The 18,014-nt window shown below is 42.5% G+C and overlaps 1 protein-coding gene across 3 annotated transcripts in view; it reads left to right on the top strand.

Annotated features, from left to right (window-relative positions):
• Positions 1-18,014, top strand: part of LOC147727940 (stimulated by retinoic acid gene 6 protein-like) — a 665,438-nt gene that overhangs the window by 151,235 nt on the left and 496,189 nt on the right. For all 3 annotated transcript variants that reach the window (XM_086961854.1, XM_086961855.1, XM_086961856.1), the window contains one exon: positions 12,837-12,957. In XM_086961854.1, coding sequence (XP_086817980.1) covers positions 12,837-12,957 — 121 coding nt within the window. The remainder of the gene's footprint in view (positions 1-12,836; positions 12,958-18,014) is intronic.

Below are 18,014 nucleotides of genomic sequence, written 5' to 3'. Positions count from 1 at the left end.
TAAGCACACTTCGATTTCAAAGTGATGCAATTAGCAGTGTAAAAATCAACTGATGCTAGTTCACAGTAAAAATAATTATCAAGATATAAACGATGTCCCTTTTCCTAAATGACAACAAGGGCATGTGTTACCATCGGACAAACTTACATGTAGCACCAGAGGAACTAGATGATTTATAAATGTTCACCAAGTTGAGTAGCATCTGTCATCCTCATGCATGAGTGACTACTGTGTTTGATTGGCGACTTCAATATTAAAATTCCCATGCAAAATAACAACTAGAATTGTCAGAGAAGTGGATTCTGTCCCCCATACAGTTGCCTCTAAATTTGAACATCATCAGTGTGATCATTTGGGCCTAGCATTTTTAGAAGAACATAATTTTCTGCTTCTGAAAAGTTGCTTTCATAGGAACTCCGTTTCAGCTCAAATTTGTTCTGGTCAGAGGTCTCGATGTGAAATAGATCATAGCACTGTTGATGTTGGCCTTTTTTCTGATTGTTCTAATTATCATGTCTATGCTTGGCACGAGAATAATCATTTACCTCTACCTTTTGTGCTAATTCTCCATACTTTGTTATCAAGCCATTGTCTTCGCATTGTGATAATTCTGTAAATAAACATCCTGCAGTGTTATTTTCCTTGAATTTAGTCAGCATCAATGCTACTTCAGTAGTGATTGAATTGTTGGAAAATAAGGGCTGACGACATGCAAGATACTCTACCCCATTATGATGACAAATTACTACGCCCAACTTTTCTGAGAAGGATAGTTCAGCAACAAAACCATTTAAAGGTTCCCAAATTGACTGGTTTGATCATGCTACCCGTATACAAAAGAAACTTGTCAAGATTCTGGCATTTCCGGCAGTAAGACAAAAAGCTGAGATAACAGAGATGGACAGATACCTTTCAGAACCTCTTATGACAAAGATACAACATAGGCTACAGAAATGGACACAGGGTGAAAGATGACAGCTGAAGGGCTTCTGGATGTTGGGGCGGGGCAGCACACTGGTTGTATGACTCTCCATATCTATTAGTGTGACAACTGTGTGGAGAGAAGCACATACTACTGACACCGATAAAAGGCTGCTTTTATTAAAAACAGATGTACATCACAATTAAAGCTTTTGGTCTGATGCCTTACAAAGCTACAACCTCAATATACAAGATGTTACCTATGTTATACAACCTTCCACCCGTAAAGTGCCCCCCACAACATTTTAAACCTGCAACTCAGTACCCCCTTCCCATGCGGCTCCTCATCCCTTGTGACCTTTTAACATTTCACCTTGTAACTTTAACCTTTCACCTTTGAAATTCAACCTTTCATCTTTAACCTTTAAATTTTAACCTTTACGACTATTAACCTGTAACTAACCTGACTTCATAATGCACCTTAAAGATTCCACCTCTTCCAGGCTTGAACTTGTCTATCCGTTCCCTTTCAGCCTGGATTGCCTCTGTAAACAAGGAATAAACTTGGTAAAAAATGCCAACTTGAAAGCCAACTGCCCCTGCACTTGCTTCAAAGCAACGACCCCAAAACAATCACTTAGGTTGTTTGTACGCCTGGTCCAACTCAAAGCCAACCAAACCCAAATTAATAGCTGGTATAATTAATTAACCTGCAAAACGCGAGTTAAAGGAGGTGGAAGGGAGGGGGGAAAATGCTCTCCTATACCTATGACCAGCCACTGGTCGAACAAAATTGTGGCATACATATCCCTTGGGCAAACGGAGCAGAGTTCAGCCCCAGGCCTCATGGTCTGATACACTAACTGGTTTAGTATAGTCCGTCCACTTCCTCACTCTCATACCTACGTACCCTAGCCGGAATCCATGTATAACCCATCCCTTATTTAGGCCTGGGGAGTGAACTCTGCTCTGTTTGCGGAGGTTTTCGCACTCTGTGCTCTGCTGAGCTCACAGAGTTCCAAAAAACACAGCTCCACTCCGCTGAGTTTTTTCCTCACACGCCGATGGTAAGTTGGTGAGTGCGAGCGAGGAAAATCCAACGCCACTTCCCAGCAAGATTTCGCAACAAAGGCGGTCAGGGAAGGGTGCTACTGTTTGTGTTGAGAATCCTTCCATTTGCATTTAGGAGGCTGTCGCTCGAATGGAACTTCTACTAGACAGGCAGAAAGAAGCAGTGCGTGTGATGCTGTTTGTGTTGATTTTAGAGTGCGGGAAAACAACCGTTGCTAAAAATCCACGCGAACAGCACAAGGTAACACACTCTGCCGTTCGCGAAACTCCTGGTAGCTTGGCCGCAGAATCAATCTCAATGCCCAAGGATAACAGCATCATACTAGGGCCCAACTGTCTTCTCTTTTGGCAAAGGTACACCCAGTTTATCCCTGAGCTGCCCAAAACTATCTGACATTCTCTGGCAGTCCACAGAAATGGGCTTGTTAGTTCTATTTGAAGAAAAAAGGGGGAGAAAGAGGGAAAAATGGCTAGGCTCACCCTCCAATAGTTAATGTAGACCTGAAAATCCCTAAATCTAGGGCTCAAGAACCTAGCCTTTGAAAGACGGATTTCACAAAACTCACTAGAGTTGGAAAAATAATGTCAGAAGGAAAATGTTTTCTTTCTTAAGTCCCCTCACTCACCAGGGTTTCCCCACTGTGACATGCTTCATCATAGGGGCCATCTCAGTCCTCTACAGGCTGAGGCATGCTACGCCTTGCGGAATTACGTAGGAGCAATAAAGTGGTGGACTATGTGTAGTGCAGACAGTGTAGTGATGTGGAGTGGGCTAGAAGTGAGTTAAAGATACCTAGCTAGTGGGCGACATAGATTTATTCTAGCCCCTAGTCTGTATGGTCTAAAAACGGGATAGAACGCTATGAGTCCTAATTACAATGGGTTAGGTGTACCTAGCATTTTTAATCAACATGTTTCGAGCATTCCCCAAGCTCTTCATCAGGACTTCACAGGGTCCAGCCCTGTGTTTGCCACTCCTAATTGTTCTCAAATGAGGCGAGAAAATACATAAATACGCTGCAAAAGTAAAGCATGCATTAGTACATACGTTATGGTAATGTCACGTAGTATCTGTATTGTACAAAAACACATTTTGGTTAAGGGGTTCCATGGCCCCCTCCATGTTACATCATAATCTCTGTAACAGTAGGTAATTTGTTAATCTTTGCACACAATAACACAGTTGGTAAGGTAGGATAAACACTCTCTGTGCCTTAGTCCATGATAAATGAAAAAAGCAGATTGGCGTGTGAGGAAAAAAGGTTTTGTTGTTTAAAACTGTGAAATTGACACACAGTGACAAACACACACAAATGTAATAAATAAACATTTACATACATTAGTGGGGCCCTAACTTTGCCCCATGGTATCGGAGAGTTGATGGTATCTCATGAATCTAGCAATGGGGGAGAAAATGCGGAGGAAAACAAAGCCGTGTTAGTGGCTTAAAGGAAATATCAAGGAAGTAGTTGTGCCGGCTCGACCTGATGTTCGCCGTGTGTCGGCATCTGTGGGAAGGAATTGGGCACTTACTTGCTCAAAAAATACACGTAGGCAGAATCACCTAAACAGGAACCTCCGGACCGCATATTGGTGTGTGCGAGGCCGGTTCCTGTATTTCAGCGTCTACTTCCGCGTTGTCATCGCGGAAGTCATAGACCGCCTTGGGGGGGATAGAAAATGGCTGTCAGCCCATGGCAATGATGGCGGCCATTTTGGGAGTATGCCATACGGTTTATATTGAGTTATGTGTGCCTATTATGAATATTACATCTTGAAAATGATTTTCAGGAGGTATCGTTAGTACAACCTTTTGAAAAATTATATTTACATAAATAAATGAAAAATTCTGCAAACACAATCTGTGTGCCTGTAAATAGTGAAAAAGGAGTTTTCTGTCATCTGTGTAACCCCTTACAGTGAATACCTGCACTATTTAGGAATAAAAGTTCGAAATAATTTGCGCAAAGACATTTGTACACCTGGTCATCATGTCTATCATTGCCAATGGCCAGCTGTAGTAAAAAAATCAGTATTTGTGGGAGGGGGAAAAAAATCAGTATTTGTATGGGAAAAAAACCTCAACAAGTGTAGGTTGCTTCTTGACGTTCTTGGATCTATAGACAAATGTTGTCAACGATAGGTGTTTTTACCAGGAATGTGCATAGGGGTTAAATTATGAGAATTGCCCCCAAGGTATGTCGTCATTTAGGCCATGTGTATCAGAGCGCAACTTTAACACCCAGCACTGTTCTTTTTCAAGGAGTTTTTTGTCAATGTGTGTGCGATTCTGGATATTTTCGAGCACCACTCACCTCATGTCATTCGAGGTGTGTTGACTCTTCAGGAAGTGTATGGTCCTTTTTTTGTTTGATCGTTTGCACCTAATATTGCTGCGGTGTTCTACTATTCGTGTGCTCACCTTCCTAGGGGTCATTCCCACATAGTGTAGGTTGCATGTGCAGGTGATTAGGTAGACTACTCCTGTCGTATTGCAACTGATAAAAGTTCTTTAATCCCAAGTTACGCCATTGTTGCAAACTATTTGTTTAGTTGCTGTGGTTAGGTGGCATACACTGCAGTTGGTGCATGGGTTGTGTCCCTCAGGCAGAGGGTGTAGGAGGCATACTGAGCCTTCTGCGCCTTGCGTGTTTTTGGGTCGTGTGTGAACCAGATAGTTCCTGAGATTTTTTTCTTTGCGGTGGCTAAACATAGGTTGTTGTAAGTTTAAACCTCCACTATTCAGGGTTCGCCAGTGTTTTTTAACTATTTTAGGCGATAGAAATGACCCTGTCTGCTACCGGCCTTTTTCGCTTTTAGATGGCTTAATGAAAACGGCAGGCAGGATCATTCTTATTCGAATACAGGAATGGCTCGATGAAAATGACGTTCTATCCCCACTACAATACAGATTTAGGAGAGGGAAGGGAACGATAGAACAAGGTCTAAATCCTGCCCTCTTTACCTCAAAATATATACATGCTAAAAAGAACAACCTATATGTAACCTACGTGGACCTTAGCTCTGCGTTTGATTGCGTAAGGCATGATATTTTGTGGCAAACTTTAGGGGATATTGGGCTAGACAACAGGATCCATATTTTTAATAAAGAACTTTATTTTGGGGCTGGTGCCCGCGTGAGATACGGCAAAAAAGGAGAATGTTCAGATTTCTTCCCCATCCACAGAGGAGTAAGACAGGGGTGCATTCTTGCACCCCTGCTTTTTAATCTATACATAAACGATGTGGGATCTTTCCTAGTACAACACTATAATGATTACCCAGTAATCAAGGGAAAACCCATACCTATACTTCTCTACGCCGATGATGCGGCAATCTTATCGCAGACGAAGAGGGGATTACAAAATGCTGTAGATACATTCTCACGCTACATGAGTAAAAGGGGGCTCCATATAAATGTCACCAAGACCTTTACTATGTCTTGCGGTCCAAAGAAAGTTAGAGCACCTTGTAACATAATCTTAGAAGACAGACGCGTTGACCTAGCGGATACTTTCTGTTATCTGGGTGCACATTTTGATAGACAAGGCACCTGGAAACCCGCAGTCAAAGCGAGAGCCCTAGCGTTTACCAAAGCAACTGGAGCACTCTTAAATTTTGCCAAAAAGATAGGATCGAGGCCACCTAGGGAGCTCCTCCAAATTTTCAAATCAAAATGCGTCCCAATAGGAACCTACGGAGCAGGTTTAAGGGGATTACATCCTGTGGAAACAATCCAACGAATAGAGAACAAATTCCTACGATATCTCCTGGCAATGCCCAGTAGCACATCTACATACGTGCTCCATGCCGAGCTTGCTACACAACATATCTCGGATATCATAAAGGTGGCACCAATTCTACTCTGGCATAACATCTGGACCAACCCTGCCACAACACTAAACAGAACAATAATAGGGGATTGTTTGTTGTGTGAAGTGGTAAAAAACATTAAATGGTTCAACTATATAAAGAATACTGTGTCTGAAATTGGTCACCCGGAATATTTCTCAAACCCAACCACAATGAATTTTGTTTCCCGATCCGGCCTAAAAAAAACTTTGATGGAACACCTTGAAATGAAAAGATGGAACAAAGAGAGGTCCAAGATATCAGTCATTAACCATGATGATGTTACATTGCACAGAAACATCCAGCTGTATCTTGTAGCAGACCAACCCTTTTTCTTCCGTAGGCTTCTAACATGTTTTCGTCTTGAAACATTTTTTAGATTAATAACGCTCCCAAGGTGTAATGATTGGTCCAAAGATAAAATTATCTGTCCTTGTGATGAGGTGTAAACCCAATCCAATATCCATTGTACTCTCTATTGCACTTTCTACTCATACCCAAGGCGACAAATATTAAGACCTCTTTTGCTATCCTGGGGAATAAGAAAGTCACGAGAGGCATACAACAAATTAAGGACATTGGAAGACCACTATACTATTAACACCGCAACTATGTATCTAAGAGCAATAATGAGACTGAGACGGACCATCATTTTCGAATAACTGCTGCTCCCCGAATGAATTAACTTTTCAATCATTATTTTTAACTTACATGCCTCTACTGAAACTTAGTGCCAAGTTTTAAGAAACCAGTTAGACTGAATTTTATTACGGGTTTTCTGTTTTTAATTCATAATTGTACTCATGATGAATTTTAATGACTGTGATTGTTGCATATGCTTTTATGAAATGTTTTTACACTTCGAATAAAGCTTTTTGAACTTGAACTTGAACTATTTTAGTTACCTTGTCGGAAGCGATTGCCATTTTTCTAGCTTGTGACATTATGTGTCTGGGGTAGTTTCTCAATAGCAGTTTGGTGCTCAGATCTTATGCTTGGGTGTTATAATCCCTTTTCTCTGAGCAATTTCGTATCAGACGTAAGAACTGCCCAAAGGGAAGGTTGTCCTTCAGTTGGCTGGGGAGAAAACTGTCGTACATCAAGAGGCAATTCCTTTCCGTGGGTTTAAAATGTGTGGTCGTGATTAGTGCTCCCTCATGTGCTATTATGTTGAGATCTAAAAAGACAAGGTGGGACCGGCTCATTGTTACAGTGAATTTCAAAAAAAGGGTCTTGCTGATTCAGCCAGGCCAGAAAATGAGTGGACTCAGATTCAGCTCCCTCCCAAATTAGCAACACGTCGTCTATGTATCGTTTCCATAGTTGGACATGGTTCAGATGTAGGTTACTTGGGTGTAGCATTTTCTGCTTCTCTAAGAAGTGGACATAGAGTCCGGTCACGCTCGGCGCAAAAGTACTTCCCATACCCGTACCATGCTTCTGACGGTATAGACTGTGGTTGAATTGGAAGAAGTTTTCTGTCAGTTCTAGCCGACAGCATTCCAGTACCACATGTCTGGGTGTATGGTACTGCCATGTGTCTTGGAAGAGTACTTCTTTCAGGATCTCTAGTGTCTATTTAGGGGGCAGGCTTGTATATATCTAAACCCACTAGAATGTGAGTGAGTGAGTGGGTTGAATTGTAGATTTTTCAGAAGACAGAGTACAGCTTTTGTGTCCTGAAGGTATGTATCTGTCATTTGTATTAGAGGTCGTAAGAATGCATCCGCAAACTTCAACAAAGGTTCCAAGATGGTACCTATCCCTGAAACAATTGGTCTGCCTTGGGGTTTATTCATGGTTTTGTGAATCTTCGGGATTGTGTAGGAGTAAGGGATAGTGGGGTCATTGTTCTCCAAAAAGTCCGCTTCTTTCTTAGTTATCCAATCATTATTCAAAGACTCTTCCACAAGACCAGCGATTTAGATACGCAAGCGTTCTGTGGGGTCATTCTGGATTATTTCATAGTTCCTTTGGTCTGATAGGAGTCGTAGGCATTCCTCATTGTAGGCTGCTGTATTTTGCATGACGATAACATCCCCCCTTGTCTGCTGGTTTGATGGTCACTCTGGTTTCATTGGATAAACTGGAATTGCTTCCTTCTCTCGTTTGCTCGTATTGTGAAATATCCTTATGGTTTTCTAGGATCGATTTCAGTAACTTCCTTGAGTACGGCCTTCTCAAAAGCTAGAAGCCCAACTGGAAGGCTGGTTGATGGTGGAGTGAACTTTGATTTTTTGTGAAGTCCTGTGTCACTGTTGGTGTTTGTTGTGGGTTCCTTGTCCTTGAAAAATACCTCCAGTTTAATTTTGCGAATGAACTCCTTCAATTCGCAGCATAGTTTGAATTTATCCAAACTTGCAGTCGGTACGAAACCTAATTCTTTTTCCAGTATGGTCATCTGGTCAGGTGTCAGAGTGGTGTCTGAAAGGTTAACCACTAAGCTGGGAGGTTGCTTGTTGACAGGATACTCGGTGGGCCTATAGTCCGTGTGTGTCTCCTGGCGGTTTATAGCGGCTGAACCCATTGCACCTGTTGCCCTCGTCTCGTTTTCCCTCGTTGTGGCATCTTGCCTCTCCCGAAAAAAGGCTGGTGTTGTTGTTCTTGGGGTTGCACTTTTTCCCAGTAGGGGTAGGGTTGTTGTTGGTAAGGCTGGTGGAATGGTGGTGGTCCACAGAAGAACTGTGGTGGTGGGCCATATGGTGGTGCCCCTTGGAAAGGAGGCCACCCAAAACCTCCTCTGTTCCTCATTCGTCCTCCTCTTGATCTTCTATTCTTATTTGTGTAGTTGCTAATGTACCTGGAATCCTAGATTTAGGGGGTTTCAGGTCTACATTAACTATTGGAGGGTGAGCCTAGCCATTTATTCCTCTTTCTCCCCCTTTTTTCTTCAAATACGTTATATACAGCGCGCAGCTGTGGGACTCAAGAAAGAAAACTTTTTCTTTCTGACATTTTTTTTCCAACTCCAGTGAGTTTTGTGAAATCCGTCTTTCAAAGGCTAGGTTCTTGATCCCTAGATTTAGGGATTTTCAGGCCTTGTTAATTCTATACCCTCAGTAACTGGGCCTCCATGGCCACAGAACCAATCACAATGCCCAAGAGTGGCAGCACCGTAATGGGTCTTGCTGTCTTCTATGTTGCCAAAGGTACCCCAAGTTCAGCCATGAGCTCCCAGAATTATTCAGTATCCTCTGGCACTCCACGGAACAAGGCTTGTCAGCTATAATCACCATAAGTAAACCAGACCTCCATGGCCACAGAATCGATGTTGATACCCAGGAATGACAGTGCCGTACTAGGCAAGCTGTCTTCTATGTTGCCAAAGATACACCAAGGTGTATTGTCAGCCCACCAACGTACTCTATTACCTCTGTACCCTAGTGAGAAACCATGTGTAACCCTTCCCTCATTTAGGCCTGGGGGGTGAACTCTAACTCGAGACCACTTCCCAGCAAGATTTCTCAACGCAGGTGGTCGCGGATGGTTGCTACCGCTTGTGCTGAAAAACCTTCGATTTGTATTGAGGAGGCTGTCGCTCAAGTAGAACTCTTACTTGAGTGGTCGAAAGAAGCAGCACCCTCTTGCAATGCGCGTGATGCAGTTCGTGCTGATTTTACAGCGCAGGATAAACATCCGGTGCTAAAAATCAGCACGAACAGCACAAGGTAACACATTCCGTCATTCGCGGAACTCTTCGTAGCTTGGTTTTATTTTTTGTCACTTCACGGAGTTCTGTGTATCAGAACTCCAGAAACTCTGTCCAGGCCTACCCTCAATGGTTCAATGGTTGGCATCATCTTTGTCAATAGATATCAATAATTAAAATTATTTAAAGGCTGAGCTTAATGGGTGTATGTGCTTTTTGCTCCAACTCCTCATCCCTCCCTTCCCCCTTTAGCCCAGATGCCTTATTGTGCTGACGTATCCCTGCAGACACCTCCTGCTATTGTCCTTGCCCAGCTGAAAGACTGCTTCGAACACCCCATGTAGGGTAGTTCCTTGGTCTTGTGCTTAGAGCTTTCCTTTCCATGTACCTTATCCCCTTCTTGTTCTCTTGGCTTCGAGGCTCCTTCAACTACACCTGACTCGTCCTTGCCTTCTACTATGTCTGATACCTACCAACCCCTCTGCAGCCACATTGGAACCCCCAGGGTGCAATTCCGTCGCATCTACACCCACTGACACCATTGCTGTTGCCTTGATGATACAGCTGTGCTCTTTACCTGGTGCTAGAACAGGTGTCCATTCTGGAGCCCGACGTTTGACCCCGCAGTCTCCTCTTGTCAGGCCCGTCACAGCTGCCCTGACACCTCTGCCTTTCCTGTTGCCGATTGCCAGCTATTGTACCCTGGAAAATCTCATGAACAGATTGGTGGGACTCCCCCACTCAATGGTACCCACGCTCCACCAATTCTCCACTTTTTGCTGACCATCATCATCTAAACACTTCCCTTCCTCTAAACTCTCCTCCTCCTAATCAGGATTGTGACATCTGTGTCAGCAAACACCTCACATGTGGCAGCATTATCCGTGGACACCGAATGCCTAGGTTGGGGGGCCATACCATACCCTCCCAACTCTTCAACTGATGCGGAACACCTACGATCCGAGTGCACTTCCACCAGTGGCAGTACTGTCCCCTTTGGCTGGGTGCAGCGCCAAGGCCATTCCAGGCCTTTGTGGGCCAGCGATGTTGTCGTTCTGGGCTAAGCCTTCTCTTCATCACGGGGTAATGGAGCCGCACAGTGCTCCCCGAGTCTGGAACACTGTTGAAATGATCTTGCCACAAAAATGTATATGGTCCAGTGTACTGGTCACAAACTGTGTCCCGGCCAGGCCATTTCCATCACCTACCTTTCCATCGAACGTATTCCACTCCCTTACTGCCTCAACCTGCCCTTGGATGCACACATTGGTTGGCTGCTTAGTTCTCTTCCCATTGAATCTTCCTGGGTTTGTACTGCCCTCCCCCTGAACACCCCCCCCTGGAAGAACCCTGACCCCACCAGGAAAAATCCAATACCATAGATACTGCTAAACCTTTTGTCTTCCATGTCGCTTGCCCATGCCTCAGGACTCCCCTCCTAATGGGAGCCACCCACCAAGGCCGCCTCCTCCTCAACAAAATTCTGCCCATGAGGCTATGCCATTGAAGAAAGCACCCTACTGCAAACCCAGCCTGTTCGGAATGACGTTTTCCATACTGATATGCCCCGCCCCCCACTTGCACCGACTTGCTGATTTTCAAACGGTGAGGAAGCGAAAGCTCGCCACACACTGCTCCCACTTCCTAACGCACACAATGGGGCATTACCCCGCTTATAATCAATTTTCCTGGGGGCTCCTCAGCCACATTCCAGCATGTGTTGCTCTGCCACTGCAGGCTGTGCAAGCCACAGCCACTGCCCTGTGGTCTACTGAATGCCCCCTTGGTGTTGCTCACTGAAATCAGGAGCTGCTCCAATCCATCACCTGCATACCATCCACCTTAGCAGGTCTACACAGAAGCAAACAAATTGCCAACGTATCCCCCACAGATGCCTTCCTCACTGAGCTCACATCCCATGGCTTCTTCAAGCAGCCAGAGCACTTGCTGGATTTTTTTTCCCCTGACATGCTAACTAGGCTAAGAAGACCTAACAACAACTCACTAGGGATGCTAATAGAGAACGCTTAAAACCCTAATACCAAACTCCAAAGAAAAAAAGCTCTCCTATACTTATGACCAGTCGTGGCATATATATCCCATGGGCTATAAAACAGCCTAGCTATCACAAAGGGGAGGAGCAGTCGCCTGGACCGCTCCCCTTCCTCTAACAGCCGTGGGGGGAAATCTCCCTATGTTCGGCTGCCCCCCAAGATTTGGTTATGTTATGTTAATTTCGATTTATATAGCGCCAAATCACCGACAGGTCTCTTAGCGCTTGCTTTGGGAACCCGTCCTGGCTTTCCCTGCGAGATAACCCCTACTGGGCATCCCCAAGGTGAAAACCAGGCATCCCATCGTGGTGGGGCCGTAGTGGAGATTATGCAAGCTATTGCCCAGAGTTGCAGAGTGTGAACCCATGATTCGAGTAGGCACCGAGGCGAGAATTATCAAGTCCGTGGACATTTGAGCTCAAGACCCTGCCACGTCGGGAATTGAACCCTGGTCCCGGGTCTGACCTCTGCATCAGGGTCTGCCTCCTCTAACCAGTGAGCCACACTTTGGTAATTTGTCTAAAAAAAGCCGGATACAAAGTGATATCTCAACAGTGCCAATTTAACACCAGTGAATCAATTAAAATACTGTATTTAAAGTTGATGTGGGATTAATGCATGACAGCCAAAAATAACTTTCTCAAACCATTTAGTAATGTTCTGGCACATACATTTTAACATGATTGGAGGACTACGGTTTTTCCAAATGGTTAACCCTATTAACCCAATGTCTGGCAGCTCCTCCTGATGGCCCTGGAAGCCCCTCTGGCTGGAGCTCTAAGATAACATTTCACTTTTTATGTGCCAAATAAGACTTTTGTAATACAATAAGCAACATAGAAGCTGTAATTCAGAATTATGAATTTCCCTGTGTTTAATTAGTAGATAGAGTCACCTTTCACATAATCCGGTCTCAATGTTGAGATTTTTATTTTTTAGCCAAATATACGATGACCAGCATTCATGTCATGGCAAGAGAATTTAAGATAACTTGAAAGGTTTTTGATTCATTGCATGATATTTGCTTTTTTTCAATCATCACAGTATATGTGCTTGTAGTTGAGATGACTTTGTGTCTTACAGGTTGTATTCATGACTGATACCCCCTGAAGGCACATGATCCTCAGGTCGGGTGCTTTCCTATGAAATAGGGATGTTTTATGCAGTGTGAGGTGTGTTTTTTACAGATGGAAGTGTGAGTTGCAAGTTATGAAGTAAACCTATTTTTTTGCATTTTGTCTCCTAGTCATATTATTTAATATGTGGGCCGATCATTGCTTTTCTTACAGCGGCTGTGCTCCTCCTGGCTGGGCTTGAAGTGGGCTTCTCCTACTACCCTTTCTTTGCCTGCCTGTCGTCCAGCTCTAAAATGGTGGGATCCATTTTAGGTTTTCTCTACACTGCTTGCTGGTAAGTGAAATATGACGATTATTTGTAGGAATGCAATGCCTTAGTACCTGTTTATACACCACGTTGTACTTAACCCTGGGCGTATTTCTTGTGGTAGCGCTACGCAAACTGCGTAGTGCACTGTGCAAAATGCTGTTCGCACTGATTGCACAGTGCGGACAAGCATCCGGCACTATGCAATCAGTGCAAACCGCATCTTGCACAGTGCAAGCGGTCGTTTTCTGCCACTCGAGTAGATTCCTTCTCGAGCAGCAGCTTTCTCAATGCGGACTGGTAGTTTCTCTTCGCGAGCGGTTGCGAGCATACGCTACCACTCACAATGTGAAACCTGACCTCCCCGCGTTGAGAATCTTGCCGGGAGGTTTATTTTCTGCGCTCGCGATTGGCAACTTGATGTTGTTGATCGCGAATGAGGAAAAAGTCTCACCAGGATGTCATTTTGCTTGCTTGCGGTCACCAACTTGACGTTGAGGACCGCGAGCGAGCAAAAAATGACAGCTGCACTATATTTTACACTATGCTACGCGTGTTTGCACTGTGCTAAGTGCAATTTGCGTATGGTGGGAAGTAGAACAAACTTCGCAAACTACGCAAGCGTAGTGTAGTACTTCACCCAGGGTTAGTTGTAATTTCCATTTCAGTACTCGAAAAAAATGGACACAGCAAGAGGAGCACAGGTATTACAAAGATACCTTATTTATAGGTTTGCTTTCGCTCCATTTTTTTGTTTATTGATTTTAATGATCAATAATTTTTTGTTTGGAGACTGTATCACAAACCTTCCACATGTGATAAATAATCGGTTAATTTTACCCATTTTTAATCTTTATTGTATAGGGTTTTATAATTTGATGCATAGTTTGACTTTATAGCCATATCAGCCACTAACATATATTCCAAAGGTGAGGGTGTAGCATAATTTTTTTACTTATATTTTGAAATATTTCTACAGTGGACTTTGTTTTGGGCTTAGTAAAAGATAACAAAAGGAGAACAGTGAATATTACGAAGGCCCTTATTTAGAGATGTCATAGCCTACCACTTCTTATTTAGAGGCAGAAACTGCTGTGTTTCAGATGCACATCTCAGTTGTCTCTGCAGTAGGCAACACTTTTGCGGTGGACAAGGTACCACAGAATATCCACCTCTATGCATCACAAATCCCGGTCTAACTAGGGTGGGACTTCTAACACGTTTTTTCTCTGACAACCAATCCTGTTCAGGAAAAACGAGCATTGTTCTGGTGAATCAGAGACATTGATTTAACATTTTTGAAAAATAAATAACCTCTTTAGGGGTTTGAAAATTGTAAAGAAATGTTGGCTAATCAATCATGCCAATACAACACACAACAAAAAATTATAATTAGGGTCACAGGCCAAAATTTAAAGACTAACTGGAATATGTAGCCCCTAAACTGACTTGTACACACAGAATATACTCCAGCGTCTGGAAAAGCAGAAAACAGAAAAAGAAAGTTCCTATTAAGAATCAAAATTGTGAAATGGCAACAAACATAAGAGTTTATGTGTATGGATTCCCATCATTCACCAAGCCTGGTGATTAGCTTCATCATTTGGGTATCCCTGGATGTACACAATGACAGACTGGCTCTATGAATATCAGAGCTTGCGAATGTCAAGAAGGTATATCAACCAAGATGAGCAGGATAGAATATGTGGGACCAAGTTTTTATGATATTTTAAATGCAGTGCAAAATAGTGGGGTGCAAAGATATAAAATTGGTGCATGAACAGACTAACAATTCTTATTCGTGTCAGTCACGATCAAGGATTAAAAACGTGAGTGCCAGGACTAGTTTTAATAAATAGCTGTCCTAAGCAGTGGTGGTCAACATGTTTCAGCACTTGAAGGCCATGTGCTTTCGTCAGGACCTAAACAAGACAAAAATTGCAATAACTGCTATTTATAATACTTCAAAAAGGATATGGTGTGAGTACTGTATCTCACAATCCCGTTTTCCTCTCGATATCTTCAGCTTTCTAAAAAAAAAAAAATAATAATAATAAAATAATAGCACGAAACACATGTGATTCTTTCCAAAGGAACAACCAAAATAAGTTTTCTCTTAATATGTGGCCACAAAACATTATGCCATCATATATGTCCCTGAGTGGTACATATCGCCATCTTACCTTTCAAATAAGGAAGATAGAGACTCACCCCACCTGGCAACGGCTCAGGATATAGGAGGCACCGCTCTAAAAAGAGTACACCAAACAAAAATTCTTGTGGTGTATCAGACTTTTACATCAAAACAGTAACAACTTATCCACAGCACACACACACAAAAACAATTCGGCACCAGATACATTCACATAATATATGTGTAGTTTGACACTGATATTTATAGTCGAAGGCAGACCCCCAGGATATCAATATGTTCAACAATAAACTGCATTGACATATATGCAGAAGCTTCAGCTTATAGAATCCAATTTAGGGAAAATTTGCGTTTTTTCTTTGAAAAATAGGCAATAAGTATTGCTCACTGTGCATAGACCATATATCGCCAAAGTTTTAAATTTGTATCGGGGAAGGAGCTGTCTCTACCTATTATGTTTAAGCATTACTGGTTGCTGGTTTTCACTGTTATTATGCGTTTAGTCTACAACCAGCCTTTGCGTCTAGACAGAGTGCCCCCAAATTGTTGCATACACCGCGTTAAACCAAAAAGAATCCTAGACTAGATAAATAGTGAAGGCTTCACCTACCTATCCGTCGGTACCTCGGACGGTCAGCAGAGCCGTTGGGGAGGTACCGAACTGGTGGGCGATCGGGATTATATGTCCTGTGTGGTTTCGGCAGTCTTCCGAGTCTCGTTCCTGGTCTTGCGATGTTGTTAGTATCGCAAGACTTCACTTGGAACTGCAACAGAAATGGAAGTTTCTGTAGTTCCAAAAACATGCGTATTGCAAACTGTATACATCGATATTGTCTATACTAACACGGGATTCAAATGCATCTACTTATTTAGGCAATGTCCCAAACTCACTCAAAAAGCATGTCAATCAGGGATATCGCGATGCCACTAGTGTCACAAGATTAGGATCGGGACTACAAAAAAAGTGAAAGTTGTAGTTCCAATCAAGCCCGTGGAAGTATGTGTAAATCAACCTTATGTGCAATGAGATTCAAAAGTTTTTCAAGAATTAATTAATTACTCATTGCTCATATGTTAGCATTGATTTAGTTATCAAATCGATGCCCCATAGTCACTTAGGTTGCAAGGTATTACAAGCATGAACAACACTGGTTAGACATAGGATGCATCTTTTAGGACAACAAGGTTAATAACAATGGCCATAGAACCAGGAAAATCAAGGAAGAGATTTTCATAACATAGACCTTAACGACCATTATGTTCTAGGCACATCGTTCATTTTATGATAGTATGTAACGCTGATGTGAAAACTATGTAAGAGTGCCCTGATGTACTCTGGGCAATGGTGGTTTGGGATTACACATACTAATCATAAACTTACAGGAAGGTTTTTTATAGCGTTGTCCAAGGAATAGAGTCGTTTAATCCCTTAGTGTCACTTTTGAGTCTAAAGACCCAGCGCTGTTCTCTGTGGAACAAGAATTTAGCAATGTCGGTGACATGCTGAGGAATATACGGTTGTTCCAAAACGGTCCATGTCATATACTCAGGTTTATGACTCAGTTCCAGAAAATGAGCGGTTAATCGTGTGGCTTGTTTTTTGCACCTTATTGTGCTCATGTGTTCCATAATGCGCAGCTTAACCTTGCGTGCCGTCATGCCCACATAGTGAAGTCTGCAGGGGCAAGAAATCAGATATATCATCTGCTCGCTATTACAGTTTGTCATCTTGTTCTGTGCCCATGGGCGTTCTGTGCCTATGTCAATGGTCTTGGATTTTTTGGTCATAGGACATACTTTACAAGAAACACATGGGAAGTGACCCTGTAGATTAGGAGTGCCCCAAATGGTATCTTGTGCAACTGCTTTAATGGCAAGTGGCCTCGTGTGTAATAGCTTGTCTCGTAAATTGCTGTTTCTTTTGAAAGCGAAAAGAGGGGGGGCAGGTTATCACCTTCAACATTTAGAATTTTCCAATTCTTCAGAATAGATTTTTTTACATCATTAGACATCGTTGAGAATGTATTAACGATTGTCAACCTCTGAGACAGGGTCGGTTTGGTATTAACCTCAAGTAGGCTCTCTCAAACCCATGGCAAGGAACTCCCTGCTGAGCTACAATAGTCACCATCCGGTAGCCCTCAGAGACAACTTGCCATTTGGACAGTTTCTCCGTATCCGGAGGAACTGTTCTACCAAAGAAAGTTTCTTCAAACATGCAAAAACTTTGACATCTAACTTAATAGAGAGAAACTATCCAAAGAAAGTTGTTAGGCAAGCAGCTAAACGGGCCAGTAATAACAATCGAGAGAGCCCCAAATTTTCATCAGTGATGTCATTTCAGATGTCATGAGTGATGTTACTGACCATGTCTTGAGTGATGTAATATGTAACGTCATCACCAGTGCATTGCGGGCGCACGAGTTATAGTTAGCTCAACTAACTATAACGGGCGAATTTCTCCAGTTTTATATGAGTCAAATGTCCAACTAACTATATCTTCTCTGAAACCTATATTGTTTTTTTAAAAGCTCAAAGGTTTTTTAAATGTTCATTCCTAACTATAACGTCTGTAAAACCTATGGTTTTTTCAGTGAATTCCAAAGAGTTTTTAAATATCGAACTACTATTGTGCTATTTGTCATTAGTATTGTTTTTTCTAACTTTTCCACTACATAAAAGAAAATGAACTGTACAACTGTTGTGTAATGTAATATATTTCACAAATTACGGTGTTACTTGTCAAATAATACAACATAATTTAACATTTTGAAAACATATTTTTCTCCTTTTTTGCTGTTATCAGATTCTACTTAACTTCACTATTCACAGTGATGTCACTGTATTATCATCATAAACAGCTGGGAAAAAACAATCAACTAGATTGTTAAAAAAACAAATGACTAATTCTTGCAAGCACAATACGAAATTA

This window comes from Lissotriton vulgaris, chromosome 3_1 (assembly GCF_964263255.1).
Source record: "Lissotriton vulgaris chromosome 3_1, aLisVul1.2, whole genome shotgun sequence".
Taxonomy (NCBI): Eukaryota; Metazoa; Chordata; class Amphibia; order Caudata; family Salamandridae; genus Lissotriton; species Lissotriton vulgaris.
This window is presented reverse-complemented; position numbering and strand designations above follow the sequence as displayed.